This window comes from Dendrobium catenatum, unplaced genomic scaffold, assembly GCF_001605985.2.
Source record: "Dendrobium catenatum unplaced genomic scaffold, ASM160598v2 fragScaff_scaffold_483, whole genome shotgun sequence".
NCBI classification, from domain to species: Eukaryota; Viridiplantae; Streptophyta; class Magnoliopsida; order Asparagales; family Orchidaceae; genus Dendrobium; species Dendrobium catenatum.
Genome location: NW_021318945.1, coordinates 29736 through 48262, shown reverse-complemented (window position 1 = coordinate 48262; position 18527 = coordinate 29736). Strand labels below are relative to the sequence as shown.

Here is an 18527-nt window from a genome sequence, read left to right as displayed (position 1 = left end):
TTCCACGGCTTCGATTGTCATCGACAGCCGACCTTCTTCCATAGGCCATCGATCTTCACAAGCTCCAGGCTCTGATACCAACTGATGTAGTGGATCGTCGGAAGACTCGACCTGCAAGAAGGATTTTGATCCCAATCCAGGGAAGAAGAAGAACAAAAGCTCTAAGGTTTCAAAGAGTATAATATTTCATTCAATGAGTTCAATCCTTTACATTAGCCAACTATTTAAAGAGTAAAATAGAACTATCTAGAGCATGAAAGGTAAACTAGTCCTTAAGCATAATAAAAGCTAAGATGTTCCTACATCAAGAGTGATCATTTCTGATGGAGTCTTCATTACTAGGGTCTATCAGGTCCACATTCTTTTTATTGGAACCTATAAAATGCCTCTCTTTTTTTTAATAACTATAAGATATCTGTGAAGACATATAAATGGCAGTTTATTTTTTTAATAAAATGAAACTTTAGAGTCTAAGAGTAATAAACTCCTTTTTTTTATCGGGGATTATCGGCCTGCTGCAACGTCAGTTTATGACGCGCTTGACGATGTCCACTAGTCTCCTCGGCTGACCTAGATGAGCAACTCACACCTATTACTACTCGTGGCCCGCACTTACTGGGTCCCCCTAAAGGGGTGCTGCCGCCCGAGGGAATCGATCACGGGTTGGGGGTTCCCAATTGCACTCGCCCACAAACCAAGCTAAGCATGGGTGGCATAAACTCATACTTTGATTGGACAGGTACATTAGATCATCGTTACAAGAGTAATTATGTGCCATTCTACGGACCTTTCTCATTTTCTTGGAAGGCCGATTTCTTTATGTCAACCCGCTAAAGGGCTAGAAAAGCACGAGCCACAGCCGTTTTCTAAATTCATGTTCAGCTCAAGCTCACCATTATTTCTCTTTGGCCAGCTTAAGAAGTCGCCCGAAACTTCTATCTAGGGCACGCAAATTGGATTCCCAGGAAAGAAAGCACGTAGCAGAGAGTTTAACAGGCGGCAGCTATGGCTTTGAATGGCGGAATCCGATCCGGCCTCAAGGTTATGATATCAAATGAATCAGCGTTATCAAAATCAGGCAACCATTCTCTCTGCTTTCATCAACTGCTGCAATTCAGCAATTGCCAATTATCGCTAGTTTCGTTTCCTCTAATCACTCTGAATAAATTTCTGTATTTGGAACTTCTTATGCCTATGCATTTCCGATGGATATTCGATGCCCTGATTAACTACGTTCTTTGATGCAGTTGATCTGTTAGTTTTCAAACTAATATGACTTGTAGCTGTTATGAATGTTGGTTTGATTTGTTCATATTCATGCTGCTGCTACCCGATTAAAAACTGATTGTAGATTTGAGTGATACAAATTTTGTTGGCTGTTTAACTCTCTGAAGAAGTTTTTACTTAAAAAAAAAAAAAATTTGTTGATTATGATTTTTCGGATGTGTCGAGTGAATTAATGTTTTAGCCGGTTTTGTTATTGTTTTCAATTATTTATGTTCGGAATTTCATGGAGTTCTTTCTTGGTCCATAGCCATGTTGTTTCGTCCCACATATTTGCCTTTTAGAATCTTTCGCAGACAGCATTGTTTGTTATTATTAGGGTAAAAGCGTTCGGCCCTATGTTCAAAGCATACTTCATTATGTATGGTTGGCTTTGCTTATGTAATAGGTCATATAGAGGTAAATTATTTGTCACGAAATATGTTTTTTTTTTTGAAGAAATTGGTTGTCTGCATCTATTTTGGATTATGTCGTGGACGTTAAATTGAGCTAGTTTGGGAATTTAGAGAGAGAGAGAGAGAGAGAGAGAGAGAGAGAGAGAGAGAGAGAGAGAGAGAGAGAGCTTGTAAGGCATAAGTTTGAGATTAATATAACTGGGCTGCAAAGGAAGAGGAAACTCTTAAGGCTTTTGGGGGATAAGCTTTTTAGAATAGTTGTCAAGTATTAGAATATACAGTAAATGCAGGCCCAAGCAGGAATGATTGTGTGGAAGGATTCAAAGCTGGTACTATCTACTTGAAATAATTTGGCTATCTAGTGAGCGGAATTTAAGAATATCAGATTTATGTTTCTAATTTATTGCTCTTTTTAACTAATTCCTAATAGTGTAATATTTTAAGCTTACACTATGACTGCTGGATAACTATATTCTTTACCTTGAATGACATATCACCAGACAGTTGAAATGCTTTTTCAACCTTGAATGCTAAAAAATGGCTTAAAAACATTTATCTAGCTTGAAAATGGAAGAGTACAATGAGTTGTATGTTGAAATATGGCCTTGATGCTTGTAGAATTCTTTGAGCTAGATTGTACTTAGCATGAAGTCTTGCCCTGTACCACTACAATCCAAAAATCAAGAAGTCAGTATGTGCTAGGAAGGGTTTTTAACTAACTTGCGAGCTTCAACCAACAAGTTAGAATCATGTATGGAGGCTCAACCCACCTATCTGTATTAGCAAGGTTCACAAACCTATACAATGTGTGGATTTAAAAATGAGAATAATTGTTCTTGAGGACTCTTGTTGGTAGGATGTCAACTTTTGTTATCTGGAGGGTAAAAAGGAACTTGAAACCAAGCAATTTCCTCTAGAGATTTTTCTCTACGAAAAATGATTATAATCTTCTAAATGATTGACTTATGAGCCTATGTATTGGCATGGTGATGGGCTATTTCAGAATACTAAAAGTTAATTAATGTTTATTTAGAGTTTGTGATCTAGATCTTATCCTTCTTATTATCAAAATCAATTCAGAATGATAAAATGTTTGCTTGCTCTTTAGTCAAAAAATCAAAGCATCCTAAGGCCAAGTTGGACTAACTTGGCTAGTTGTTTCAACTGAATGCTTTGTTGAGCATGAAAGATGGCTAGTTATATTAGGACCCTTGAGTGTTGTTTTTCATTGGGAATGATGACAATTGGTTGCCACCCATGGAACAATGGTTAAAATCCTTATGGTTGTGGTTGGGGGTAGCTTCTTCTATTGGAAGTTTTGAAAAGGTAATTCTTGTTTAGATTTGATGAATATGGACTCGTCTCGTTAAGAACAATCCAAATTAAATGGAATGTCATCAGTGGAGCATAGTGCTTCCTAAAGTTAAAGAAGTCCATTATATTTTGAATTTTCCTAATTGGTATAAAGCTCGTTTGTGAAAATTGAGGCCACTCGCATATTTCTTGTAGTTTAAGGGGATAGGAGCATCGCACATTGCACATCAATAGTGGTGTTAGCACATGCATTGCTGGGGACTCCCATGTGAGGAAGATATAATTTTCTAATTGTGTGGTTTTGATAGATTGATTTATCACGAGCTAGTTTTGGACAATTTTGATTAATTCTAGTCCATTTGAATTTTAGTTTGACTAGTTCAAGTGTACATGATTTCCCTTTGACTTCTATTAGCATATGTTGGAGTTCATTTAGCCTGTATGAGGTGATTTGGTGTTGGTTCAACCAAATCAATCTCATTCAAAATTTTTCCATGTTTTGCATTTAAAATGGTGTATGCTTAGATAAATTTTATGAATCCAGTAGTAGTTTTAGGCTGAGTAGTAAGATTAGATGAATAAAAGAGAGAATTTAATAAAGATGTATTTAGTGAGTGCTCACCTTGATAATGATGCTGATGATCCTCTCATGTCAGTTGAGCCATTCTTCAAAAAGCATTAAATCAACATTCTCTATTGCAAGATTACTACTTAGGAATTTTAACGCAATTTATTTAAGGAAAACATGGCTTCCTTTAAAGCTGGAGTTTCCAATAATCTTGATACCAAGGAATCTTCTTTCTATAGGATATCAAAAGCTTCCTTCTCCAATAATCTTGATACCAAGGAATCTTCTTTATATAGGATATCAAGAGCTTCCTTCAACCCCTCGATTATGTAAAATGCATCACCAAAGTACCCTATTATGAATCAAATACTTGAACATTAACAATCTCTCTTATCAAAAAAAAAAAAAAAAAGATTACTCAACTTGCCAACAATTAAAAGAACTTGAACCGGAAGCTTCTTGTGCTGTCCTAAACGATCTGCTATCTCATACAGTCCATAATCCTTCTAAGTTCTTCCTTCCGCACTTTCTTAACATCATTATTCTTATTATCTGGATCTTTAAATTCAAATTTTTTACAATTCGGACTAGATTTTCTAAGCAAATAAATAAGGGGTTTATTGATGCCAAATCAAAAAGTGTTTTTTATTAGAAGATGATATTCAACATAGATGGTTGAGATATTTTGATAAGCTTTTCAATGAAGATTGTGAGAATACAATTGACTTTAGTGGCCTTAGCACCTAAAATTAAATAATTTTTTTTTATAATCGATTAAAATTAGAGACTTTGAAGAAAATGATGTGTGAAAAAATAGTTGGAATCGATGATATTCCAATAATGATGATTCAAATGAAGATGACAGTGTTGATGACTTATGAGTTCTTATGTGATATGTCATTGATATTTATTTTTGGAAATTTAAATTATAGGTTAATGAAAAGAATACTGGGATTTGGGAAAGATAGAATTTTGAGTTGAACTATATTTCATATTGTCATATTATTGAGATATTTTGATTTCACTTAATATCTTATGCTTTTTTAGGTTTTATATTATTCACTCATTAGTATATAAAAAATTTATCATTTTATGTTTACGCAATCTTTTGATTTTGAGGCTTACGCCTCAAAACGCCTTGAGGCTTACGCCTCGCCTCACGAATGAAAAACACCTCCTTATTCTCTCTTATAGATCCTCCAATTTGGATTCATACCATGTAGGTCTACTATAGATGCTATTCATTTATTGAGAGGTTTGATGGTTAAGTATAGAGAGAATAAGGAGGATCTATATATATGATATTTATTGATTTAGAGAAAGCATACGATAAAGTTTGGAATCAAGATAACTCTATACAATTCATTCCACAAAACTTTGCCTCTCATTCCAAGCTGCACAAATTAATGAGAGAATAATCCAATAAATATTCTCTTAGATATTTCACTTTTAATTATAAAATAAATGTTATGAGTATTTAAATAAATATTTTTCTTGCCCAATAGATTATCTTGGGTGAATAGGATTTTTCTTCTTTATTTTAAGGCTAGATTTTTATTTATTTTCTCTAATTTCTTATTTCTTTATATATAAATTTCATGGCCATAAATATAGCTTGTAATTAGGTTTTGAAAACCAGTTGAATATCAAATCACTTCACTTGGCACAAGTTCCTCTTGTATTATATCATACTCTCACTCAATATTTTTTTAGCTTTTTATCCTAGGAAGAGTGAAAGGCATGAACTTTCTCCATCTTTTCCCCATTTTTGCATGCATCAGTTCTTTGAAGAATATTAATTTTATAGACTAATAATAGTGACTGCGAACTGCACCATCTGGGGAGAAAACCAATCAGGTGCTAACATCTGGGGATAAAACCAAGCCATTCAGCTTTCAATTGGCAATCACTATTATTATATACTCATAAATATCTTCACAGGCATTTAGTATGTAATTATAGAGCTATGAAGAGGACATTCGCACTCAAGAGGGGGTCCTTTGAAGCACTCGCCTAAGACTATCAGAGAGACTTGACTAAGGAGATCAATAGACTCTACTCGCCTAAGCTCACCAAATAGCTTGCCCTGCATGGGGTGAATCAGAGACCCCTTGTCAAGCAAATAGATCGCCACTCGCCGCTACCTCAATCACTAGCTCTTTCTCAGAGCTTTCATCTTCGAGCTCGCCAATCTTATTTGTTAGAAAGTGCTTTAAAGGAGACTCTTCACACATTCAACTATTACTTCTTTGCCAAAAGCTCTACATTCCCACCATGTCTTCCTCGCCTCTCTCTTCAAGGTAGCCTGTAAGACTCCACACAAGTCTTCAGCCATGATTGACCACCTGCCATTCGCTGGTTCCTATATCCTGGGGCTCACTCATAGATTCATCCAAACCTACTCATTGCCATTGAGCTTGCTCGAAGGGAGTGTTTAACTATTTGAAAAGAAATACAAAATTGCAACAGATGTAGGGTGAGTCTACTTGTCACCATTAAGCATCCTGCATACGGGCCATCCTCTATCGTTGGCATTAACTTCCCTGCACCTTCTAAATATTCTAATAAAAATTTGCTACCTACGTTGGAATCAGACAACTTTGCATGCTGCATGACCGCTTTCATATACCTGACATGGATCCTCATTATGTCTTGCTAACTTTTCATTTCAAAAATTGCCTCTCTCATCTTGACAGTCTCCTTCCTCAAAGCAGCGACCCCCTTGATGATTCCCCTCATTGTTAGTTATTAGACTCGCCAACACCCTTAATATTCATCATCCTCTCCAAGATTGTTAGCCTTTGAGCATCCTCCTCCGACGAGATCGTCCCTTGGGGAGGAAAGACGTCGATAAAGTGGGCACACGAGAGTGAGATTGCTAGATTTGCCTCGTCGACATCACCTACTTGCTCCCCCTCGTCTATGTTACCTTCTCGCTCCACCATCACCTTGGAGTGTGCCTTAGCAGTAGCTGTCATTAGTTCGTCAGTTCTAGCTTATTTGTTGGCATCCACTTGCATGTCGGTGACCACTTTCTTGCTAGCCTTAGCGAGTTTAGTTACTGTAGCGAGCTTCACGTTCTGAGGCTCCTCAGTAGTTTACCTGTCTGCTATCCATACCAAAAGTTCATTAGGAAGCAAGTCAAGTAATCTCAAGGGAATGGTCAGAAGTTGATCTTGCAGAATTATTCCTTTATGATATGTGAAAGATGCCCATTGCTCTAGAGCCTTTATCTCTTGCTCGCTTGATGGGCGTTGCAACATCATGCTAAAAGAAATACAGACTTCAAGTTCTCTCATGATGGGTACCTTCCTCCCTAACAATGCTATTTTTAAATAATCAAATTTCTCCTTTCGCTTACCCACCCCAGGAAGTGGTACTCACGCACTTGCGTCTTCTTCAACGGAGGCGAATTGCTATGCATCTCTTCTTATTGGAACCCCCAGTGGGACTCACCTCCTCATTCACTTTAATAGAGGCTTTTTGTCCTCATCCATTGTCGTGGAGACCCTCACAAGAGGGAGAAATTATTTTGTGCGGGGTCCGGATGGTAAGATCCGTCTAGACATATGAGTGTATACTGTACAGTATGTGTACACAGATGTGACACACTGTGTACATTATGTACACAATGTGTGTACACTCACAGTCCAGACGATTCTTCTCGTTCGGATACCAGACAAAATAATTTGTAGAAACCTCACTCTTAGCTATGGCTAACCCAATGTTGCTAGTCACTCTAGTCGGCATCCCCATCGCCTTAGTTGCCACTCAGTTCAATTCTAACATTCATCACAAGCAGTGGGGTGGTGATGAGTTTACCATATCCAGTTGCTAGTTGAATGCCTTCTCGGTCGACCTCCATACTTAGCGAAAGCCTGGATGGTGTTAGCCTCCTTCTTAGTCCTCTCAGCTCACCCTTGGCATAGGGCAGCCTTGATCAATGTCCTCACACGGGAGTGAGCTAATGCGACATGATCTATCTCCATTACGCACGCTCGTTGGCTCTCAAATTGCTAAAGTTGGAAGTAAAGCACTCTTAAAGCAAAATTATCAATTCATTGGGAGAGCCCCGTGGATGGTGCTGTCATATCATCGTCACATTGTCACACGTTTAATGCAGTCCTCGAGAGTACAGTAAAAATATGACAGTAAATTTACATTTATTTTTCTGTTTGCATTTGACAACCACATTTAATTTCATTCACTTGTCCATTAAAAGGTGGAGTTAATTGAGGAACTAAATATATACTTATAAATGCTTTCAGAGGTGTTTAGCAGGTAGTTATCGAGCCATGATAAGAATGAAAGTTCAGATGAGTTTTAAAACCACTTTAACTGTCCAAGACTAGCCAAGAGGGGGGCGAGGTGAACTGGTGTTTTAAAATTGTTCTCAATAAAGCACTTTTAAAAACTTCAAACTAATCACACAACTTAAGTGGAAGAAAGTAATTTAACAAATATTTTTTGCTCTTTTTAATTTTTGTAAAAATAAAATTTAGAGAGAAATATTCTTTTTTATTTTTATTTTCTTTTTTGAACAAAACTTAAATCAAACTTAATCTCTATAGTCTCAATTTAGATTTGCAAGAAAAGTAAAGTCATGAATGAAATAAATACATGGAAATAAAAGTAGAAAAAATGACATCTTCAATGCTTTTTCATAGGAGACTCAACCAATTAGCTTATAAAAGATGCTTACAAAGTCTAATGAGAAAGCTTATATAATGGGCTTTCACAAAGCCTAAAAATTCAATTCAGTCGTTACTATTCGTACAGTACGATTGCATGATCTTACTGTACGATTAATATGTTTTTTGACCTATTAGTACTCTATGATTGCTACTTAGTACAATACAATCAGTTCAATTTTGCATGCTTGTAATATACAATTATTAGTTGGTACAGTACGATCAGTTCAATTCTTACATGTTAGCACTGTACAATTATCAATTAGTACAATATGATTAGTTCAATTCTTCACTGATTGTATTGTATGAAACAACAATAGTATAGTACGATTAGTTCAACCAAATCGCAGTTCATCCAGGATGAATCCCGGGACGACCAAATATCGTCTCTGTCAATCATCCAGTATGATCAAAAAATTAATTAATGCATATTCGATTGATTAATCAAAAGGTTTTAATTAGGTAATATTTTAAACATCGTACAGTACGATCAAGTTCATAAAGTACGAATCGAACAAAATTTAAAACTCAAAATTTTGCCTAAACTAATTAATGGTGGGGTTTCTGATTACAACTAATTGTCTAGTATGATTTGGTGTTCTTACAATATGATTAGTTATATTTTAAATTAATTTTTTTCTTTTTAAATAAAACACTTTAATTAATTTTTATAGCAACATATTGTGTAGTACAATCTAAATCATATAGTACGACTTACAAAAAAATTAAATGTTTATATTTTATTTTCACTCTCCCTATGTGTGTGTACGGTTGCTAAGCTACTAAACACTATTTGCAATACAGTGACTCAAGAAAAGATGACAATACAAACTCTTGCATTCATTTCCTATACTACCCAGTCTTGAGCTCTGATCCTTTGACAATGGTTGGTGTATGCGTAACCTGAAACGTTTGTACACACTAAAAATATATGCAATACTAAATCATAGGAGAAATTAAATACAATCCAATAATGTTTCTTTTCATCAAACACAAGCTTGGGCTCCCATATTGCAGCAAAGAGGGGTTCCTTTGAAGTGCTCGCCTGAGATTCTTAGAGGGACTCGACCGAAGAGATTAACAGACTCTACTTGCCTAAGCCTACTGAGGAGCTCAACTTGCATGGGGTGAATTGGAGATCCCTCACAAAGCAAGCAGATTACTATTTATTGCTACCATAGTCACTAGGTCTCCCCCAAAGCCTTCATCTTCAAGCTCGCATAGCTTTGTTGCAGGAAAGTGCTTACTCAAGAGACCCCTCACATCATTCAATTATTATTGCTTGGCCTTAAGTTCTCAATTCCTGCCATGCCTGCAAGGCAACTCAAAATCCTCCACGCAATCTGCTTGCTAGTTGTGGGTCCCTCCATCCCAAAACTCACTTGCAGATCCACCCAAAGCTTACTTGCAGCTACTAAGCTGTCCAAATGGAGTTTGTTCAAGAGCCCATTGACTTCATCCTCCTTTAGCCCATCTGGAAGTGACATGTTTAGATTAGCTTGTAGCATTGTATAGGGACGCTATAAGATTTCTCTTTTATTGATAGTGGATAGTTTGCTTGTTTAAGCCTTGTAGCTCATTTTTCTCTACTCTCCCTGCACTCACCATTCTTACATACAAGTACCATCTCATTAGGTTGATCTGCTAATAAAGTTTGGTATTATCCATGGATGAATTCAAATTCAACAGTTACGCTTTTAACAATTTATACCTTTACTATTTGAGGCTAAACTCACAAAAAAACAAAATGGGAGAACAATAAAGCATAGGAAAAAGCCTGTGGACGGAGTATTATATTCAAGAAAACCTAATAAAGATTTTTTATTTATCAGTTTCATAGAACCTCTTTTCCTTGATTATGTTATTATCATCTAGAAAACTCTATGAGTTCTACAATATTTAACAATATTATTTTAGAGTCAAAATTTGATAATATATCATGTCATTATTGCAGACCGAAAAATCTCTCCTTATTCTGAAATAGAACAAGTTCTAAATCTGCAAGCTCCCCGACGGTTTGGTTCGGTATTAGTCGCTCCATGCAATGATACAAGTCAAACTTCACCTCCAGATTTGAGGATTTCCTCTCTGAATATTGAAATTGAAGATTGAGATAATGTGCCGCTGCATGTAGATGACGGTGTAATTGGACCTCCCACCGAGCATCAATGATATCTCAAATCTCTCTATAACTTGTCTCATCTCCTCCCAAGTTATGTGCAATCAACTCGTTTGCCTCATCCATTGCATTATATATAAAACACATGGCTGATTTTTTCTCGGCATCAACTAAACGTAGAACTTGTACTAAGGGTCTTATGCTCAATATGGCATAGGTCACACTTGCCCAAAATTTATCATTTAGAATCAGTATTCGTATGTCCTTCCCCTCAAGTTTCTTGTCCCACGCAGAATTAAGCCATTTTGTATATGTAAACATGTCTTCTAGAGGTTGCCTAACATCCAACATGCTCTGCAGTGTCAAATAAGATATGGCAAACATGTAGTATAAACTTGCATTAGAAATTGAAAATGTTTTGCAGTGCACAAATATAATAAAGAACCTAGTGGTAGCAGGGCGAATGATTCCCTTCTTTGAGAACTTTCTCATTAAGGCTAAGACCAATGAATGGTTGTAGATGATCTTTGTAATCTTCATCACCCTAGAAAGGACGCTCTTTTGTTGAGGTAGATTACAAAGTTTCTTCAGTATGAGATCAATATAGTGTGCAGCGCAGGGGGTCTAATAGAGATGTTTCCTCTTCTCCATCAACATTTGACAGCTGCTTGGTATGCACTGGCATTGTCAGTCATGACCTGAACAACTAATTGCTTCCCGATCTCCTCAACAACCCCATATAATAAATTGAAAATGAAATCAGCATTTTTAACCTCATTTGAAGCTTCAACTGATCATAAAAACACCGTCCCATAGGGATTGTTTACAAGGATATTAATCAAATTTCTGCTCTTCATGTCAGACCATCCATCTGATATAATGGTAACACCAATCTCACTCTATATCCGTTTAATCTCATCAATATTCTGCTGTGTTCTGCAGCTCCTTCAAAATTAATGTTCGTAACTCATACATGGAAGATGCCTTCAACCCTCTCCCATACAATCCTACAGATCACAACATATTGAAGTAGGCCGGCGATGTCACAACATTAAATGGAATGATATTCTAAAAAAAAAAAACTTTCAATATCCATGCAAACCTGCGGTGACTCTCTCTATTACCAGCCACAGGCATCATCTGTGCTTGTCCTCTATCCTCTCCTAGATTAACCATATAATGGTCCATAGGACCCCACACACCTCTATTATGTATAGTGGAGGAAGAGGCCTTTCCACTCTCGCTCCCGTAGTAAGCACCTTATTCGACAATTTCATCAAATTGCTCCTGTTGTAAATGTTATACTGTGGTATTCTTCTTCATGTAAGTAGTAATTTCATCTTTCACCTTATCCGTCACATTTGCACATGATGTTACGTTTTTATGAGAGCCGGATAAATGTTTCTTCATGTGAGTAACTTCGCCCTTCACCACTTTATCACAAAAATTGCATTTCAAATACACGTAAGTCTTCTCATCGCTGCCTACGTCAGCCTATACACTGTACTTTCAAGAAGGGTCCCTCCGCAATGATGTATTAAACTTTTTCTTGCCCTTAGCCATATTTCCTAAAGCACAAATGCAAAATAAAACACAAAATCTAAAAAAAAATTATAACTCTAGATTTTCTATAAGTTCAAAAAATCATACCTTTAACTAAAAAAAAACCTAAGACCGGTTGAAGAAGTGTCGTAGAGGGAAGCTGCACACAAGAGCCTCATCGGTGTGAGGCGGCGCCGGCGAGAGAGGCGGCGGAATGGTGCAGGAGAGGCGGGATCGGGAACGTGCGGGACAGCTGACGCAGGAGAGCTTCGTTCGGTTTGGCTTGGACGGATAGAAGGAAGAAGAAAATAGCTTTTTTATTTTAAACTTAAGTGAGTGAGACCCAATAATGAGGCGCACGCCTCAGCCAAAATTGCACAATTACCTAATTGAGGCGTGCCTCACAGTCCCTGAGGCATAAGCCTCAGCAAACGCCAAAATTACTTAGGCAATAAGGTTGCATGGGTCCAAATTGCACAGAGGCGAGCCTCTTATTGCGCAATTTTAAACTATGATGTGTACTTCATGGGTCATAACTATATAGTATCCATCCTAGGGAGGAAAATATCATTAGATTAAACATCAATGGTAGTGTCAGATTGTGAGTTATTACTCAAGTGAAATGACCAAATAAGTGATATGAAATAGGAACTGGACTAGAACCATCATAAGAAAAATCAATAGTAGGTGTGTCAATGAATGACTCAGATGATGCTTCTTCAATGTGTCATCATAGAAAGTACGTGCACATATTTTAACTTAGAGGGTAATTTAGTGGTAGTAGAACTATCCAAGGCATGTGCAACAATGGGTGGGTCATTTAACGGTCAATTTGGATTGTTCGCATATGATTTGATTGAAACTATTTTTTTACTATTATTCTTAAATAAAAGTTATCGAGTTCATTTTAGGCAACAATAATTTTTGTCTATGCAAGGTTTGACTTGACAGGACATGGATAACAACCATAGGAAAGATATCATGCAATTTATGATTTTCATTCTTTATCTATTTGATGGGAATTAGGCACCTAGATGTCACAGTATGGGATGTCTCATTATCCAAACTAATTTTGAAACGGTAGGGATGGGGTCGAGATCTTATATTGGCTCTTATAATTGCTGCATGTAATATAATATTTTTATGCTATCTTATTTATAGCTATTATAATTCTTTTTCTATTACTATTTGTGTTGATTTCAAATATTTAACATTGTTTGCATTCCTTCGATTCAAAAGCATGTTAGATGCTTATTAAATGTATAACCCCTTGATTTAAGATTTAAGACCATCGGCTTACCCTTTCATCATTTTAATTAGTTTTTTTATGATTTATAGATAGCATTTCAATAATAAATGCAAACACTTATATGTATAAGTGCTTTAAATTTTATAATCATGTTGCTCAATGAACTAATAATAAAATGGATGCATAGAAAAAAATTCCTAGCCTCCAAATAGTTACATACACCAGTTTTCAATCAGAAGAATAAACATGCTTAAGTATATGCAATCCATAATCAAATAAATATACCTTCAATGCTATAATTTTTTTATTTTCATTAAAAGGGTAGTTCACTATTTTTTTTAAGTGACACTTGCTGTTGGATTTTAGCCTTGGGATTGGTGGTCCATGGATTTCACTTGCTGTGGTGGGAGGCTAAGGATGTGGGGAACACCCTTGAGTGGTTGGAATAATTTTATTAGATGTTATGATTGAGAGGGAAGGGTTAGCCAATGGGTTTGGTCATGGCCGAGCTCTCTTTAGGGATTTGGATTTGAGCTCTCTTTAGAGATTTGGATCTTGGGTTTCTTGTGATGGAGGTTCTGTGGCATGTAAACAGTTTAAAGTTTTAGGGTAATGTCTTTAGATGTGAGCTGGAGTGTTCAGTGAAGTTCCAAGTGGCATAGCCAAGACAAAGTCATGGTGAGTTAGTTTGGATATATTTGATTTGTCATGGAATATTGTGTTTATGGAGGGGATTAAAGGTTTATGGAAGGGTTGGAATGTCTATGGAATTTTAGGAGGATGTGTAGAGACTAGATCGGGAGAAACTGGTGGAAATCCAATGTATTTTGAGCGTGTTATAGAGAGGGATGATTAAAATTAGGTCAAGAGAATCTTCGATTGTCATTTGTCTGTGGATGTTGTGTTGAAGCGAATTTGAACCCATTTTTTGGCAGATTCTTTGATTTTTTGTTGGCAAATTTCACTCCATTATTGGTAATAATGTCCATATAAGGGTACATGCATTGTTGTCGGATAAGTAAAATTGTAGATTGTCCCAGCTATTATCTTTGTTAACAACTTCACTTCAATCCACTTCGAGATGTAATCAATCATTATCAATAGATCTTTCTTTTTTTGCTTGTTTGTGGAAATGGTTCGTTCCCTGAACCGTGAATGGCCAGGGGCTTGATATGGGTTGCAGCTTTTGCTACAGTTGTAATTGAATGGGAGCAAATTTCTCACACTGCAAGCATTTCCTAGAGAAGTCTATGGAGTTTTTCTTGAGGGTCGGCCAAAGGTGCCCCTACCTTAGATTTTAGCAATGTCCTTCCTTTAGAGTGGCCACTGCACTCAACTGACTAAACCTCCTTGAATATTTTCTCCACCTCACCCTCCTTTATGCATCACAGGTGTACCGATGTAATTGTTCTTCTGAAAACCTTGCCTCTTATTATTAGGTAATGGGCAGCTTTAATCTTGAAGCTATGAAGGTCGGCTACTATGGGGAGGATTTTTCCTATCTTCATGTACTCAACGTAAGGATCTATGCAACTCACCTCGACATCCTCTTCTACTTGCATCACTTCCTCCTTTTCAATGGTGTGGTGAGACAACTTCAAGGAGTGTTGTTCGTGGATTCTCTGTCTTTTATAGCAAGTCAATGAGTTAGTTTTGCTTATTGCGGATTTAGGCATCTAGTTAGCTCATCTCTGCCTTCGCTTTAAAGATTTATTTTTGTTGGGTTTTATCATGCACTTCGTATTACTTATTGACTTAATTTACCACCTGCTATGAGTTGGAGTTGAATATCAAACTCTTTGCATCGATGCTAATTACAAATCTCCATCTTGCTACTAGGGCTTGCTACTAGGGCTTTGTACTTCTCTTAGTTGTTGAATGATTGAGACTCAATCTCCATAGCGTGTGCATGTGCTACCCCTATTAAACTTTTCATGTAAGTGCTGATTCCCTTCTCATTAGATGCCATTCCACATAAAATATCCATTGCTAGTCACATTCGCTTGTCCTTTGCTTCTCAACCTCTGAGATTGTGAAGTTGGGGAGGGTTTATGCTTGAGACTTGGAAATTACTCTGATATTGCCCCATATTAATATTCTTCCTAAATGATTCAGCTTGATGAGCATCGTTATTTGCAAGTTTTTGGTGTTAAATTTGTTTTGGATCACTTGGAAGTAAGGTATGAGTCATCATGCTGAGATGATTCATACCCATGCCAGTTTTTCCATGATGAGGTACCTGACTTTCCAAAGCATCCTGCTTATGTAATAAGTGGGCCATTGCTTCCTTCATTGACCAAGACAGAGCTTATTGGTATAACAAGTTCTCTCCACGCTAGGTGCTTTATAAGAGTGACGATGAGGATGCAAGCATCTTCAGTTGTTAGAATGTGGCATCACATTCTTCATTCTACGCAAAATGCTTTGTACTTTTGAGGGCTTTGAAGAATGACGAATGCCTCTCATTTGGCTTTATGATGAAGCAATTGAGACCTGCAACTAACCTTATAAGCCACTAATTCACTTCGGTGGTCCTCAGTGACAACTTGTCTTGTATGGCTTTCACCATGTGTAATTCAAGGGTTAAGCCTCATATTGTACCATTTTAACATGGCGAACATCTTCCTTAGAACTGAGATATGTTGCTTTGGCGACTTCCTTTTCTCTAGTAGGCCGTCAAAATGTGCACCTCAATGTTTCTCGTTTTTCTAGTCCATGGATCTACCGGGGGCTGAAGAATACATGACGCTTCAATACATTGTTGATCTTCACTAACAAGGTGGCCAACTTGAAGCAGGCGATGTGGCAGGTAGGATTTGACGTTCCTAATAAGGTTATAGTTAGGGTATTTTGAATTTCACTAGTATCCGAACTTCAGTGATATCTTTGAAGAATTTGTTGGTCAACTGCTTCTCCCAATTTCTCTCTTGTTGAGGCAGGAGAGGTGATTCTTTTTCACCGGTGTGATAATTGGTTTCATTTTCCATTGGTGTTTGAGGTCAGCGCTTTGGTGATGTGCCATTCTCTCTAACCTATCGAGTCTATGAATCCTTCATTTGCATGTGGATTTTCCCTTGGGACTTGTTCTAATGCTTATTGAGTCATTATCGTGATTTTCTCTTTCGTCTCAATTTAGTGATGTTGTATTGCAAATTTTTGGTTCTACGCAATGTTAACTGGTCTCTCTATATTCCTATGTTGTGTCTCACATAGTGCTTGGCTTCTCGTTTATGATGTTCGTCAATGCTCATTGTGTCTAAGAGGATATTGAATCCAATTTTTTTGTGGCCGATGAATTGTTCTTGCTATCAGACCATCTTAGATGACAAGTAGAGAAAGCGAGAGAACTAGTTAATACGAAGAAATTTATCTATGCTCAATAGTAAGCTCTGGTGGCCAAAGGTTCCAAAATACCCCTCGACACTTTATTTATAGTGTTTGAAATACACATTAAAAACTAATAATTAGTATGATTTTTATTATTACAGGCACGTTGACTAACTGAGAGGAATGCATGTGTCCTGTCATATTTTGACTTCGGTCGGGTCCGAGGGAGTTTCCTTTGATTAGTGCCCTCAATGAGTGACTTCTAGATGAAATTGTAGACTAAGCATGTATAGTAATTCTATAGCTAAATCTAGATAGGCAAGCGTCTGTTGTTGTGATGTGGTAGCAGTCCTCGGGTGGAAATAAATTTTCACTCATTTATGTTTTCAGTGATCAATGCTGGATTAACGCTTAATTGTCCAATTTGGAAATCTGACAGTTGAATGTGCATTGCTTTCCGTTTGGGTTTCAAAGATACATATTTTTTGACAGTGTTCCGAGGTCTCCATGCGACTGGAGTGAAGAAAATGGGAGATCATGGCCATGACGAACCATTCTATGTTCATGCGAAGCACATGTATAACCTGGACCGCATGAAGCACCAAAAAGTGAAAATGTCTCTTGGCGTACTGGCAGCCTTTAGCATTGGCGTCGGCGTTCCTGTTTATGCTGTCATTTTCCAGCAGAGGAAGACAGCTTCTGGATGACCTAGCTGCCCAACATTGAGCAATAATTCAAACCTTGAACCTGCCTTTTTTGTTTTTTGTTTGGATTGCTTAATACGCTGTAGGCTACAGTATGACTTGGTGATGTTCATTTGCAAGCAAATGAGTTTATTTGATTCATACCTCATCCAGGAACTGGAACTTCTTTCATGTTATTAAAGGTCTGATGACGACATGACGTACTAATTAGATCGATAATAAAACTTTCTGCTGCGTATCCTTGGTCGACATTTTAACCTCCTAATTTAGCATTTCTCATAACTAATACAAACACACACACACACACATATTATATATATATATATATATATATATATAACTTTTGGAAGAGAAGCGTTAAATCTCCATTTTATATTGTAATTTCTTCTTACGTAATCCACTTTGGTATATTTTGCACGCTTTAGTGGGCGGTGTAGAAAAACGTACCTATTTTTCTAGTCTCTATATAAAATAGACAGTAATAGTTTGGTAGTTCTGATTAACATATAATTATCCAAAATTGAGAGACTAAGGCTTCGTTTGGGATGGTTTTTTTACAGCTTTCTAAAACGTAGTTTTAATAAAAAATAAAAAAATTTGTACTAAAACTCTGTTTTATAAAGCAATAAAAAAGCCGTCCCAAATGAAGCCTAAGGCTTCGTTTGGTACAGCTTTTCTACTGCTTCCTAAAGCAACTTTCTAGTAAAAAATTGAATTTTTTTTACTAGAAAGTTTTTTTATAAGAAGCAGAAAGAAAGCCGTCCCAAACGAAACCCAAGATTTCATTTGTGATGATTTTTTTATTATTTCTTAAAGCATTTTTTTTTAGTTTAAGCTATTTTAAAAAACAGTAAAAAGATGTCATAAGCGAAGCCTTATGTAATTACTATGAACGAGTGAGTTGCTTGGAGTTTTGTTTAGCGTTGTTTCCATTTTTGTGAAGTTAATTGATTCGATTTATATAAAGTAAAGAAACCATCTATTAAAGGCATGTATTGGTAGAGTTTTACGTAATAGATGTATTTTTGAATAACGATGACTAGGCAGCAACGCAAATTTCGTTCAATTTTTTTGATTGAATGGCCAAGCCTTGACAGAAAGACTAAATGAAATATATTTTTATTATGTTTTGATTACAGCAAGGCTAGGTATATATAGAGTTATTATAAGCTACTAGAATGTAGTATAGACCGATACATAAACAGATACAGGCTGAAGCCTGTTATAGTGTTATTACACCCCCTCAAGCTGATGGACGGAGCCGGACAGTCAGCTTGTTGCGAAGATAATGAAATCTGGTAGTAGAGAGATATTTGGTGAAGATGTTCGCAATC

At 36.7% G+C, this 18527-nt stretch overlaps 1 protein-coding gene across 1 annotated transcript; it reads left to right on the top strand.

Moving 5' to 3' along the window:
• Nucleotides 1-823: 823 nt before the first annotated feature.
• LOC110104620 lies at nucleotides 824-17364 on the top strand. The gene is made up of 2 exons (XM_020833794.2): nucleotides 824-1078; nucleotides 16982-17364. The coding sequence occupies exons 1-2, from the start codon at nucleotides 1006-1008 to the stop codon at nucleotides 17194-17196; spliced, it is 288 nt and encodes a 95-aa protein (XP_020689453.1). The 5' UTR covers nucleotides 824-1005; the 3' UTR covers nucleotides 17197-17364.
• The last annotated feature ends 1163 nt before the right edge of the window (nucleotides 17365-18527 follow it).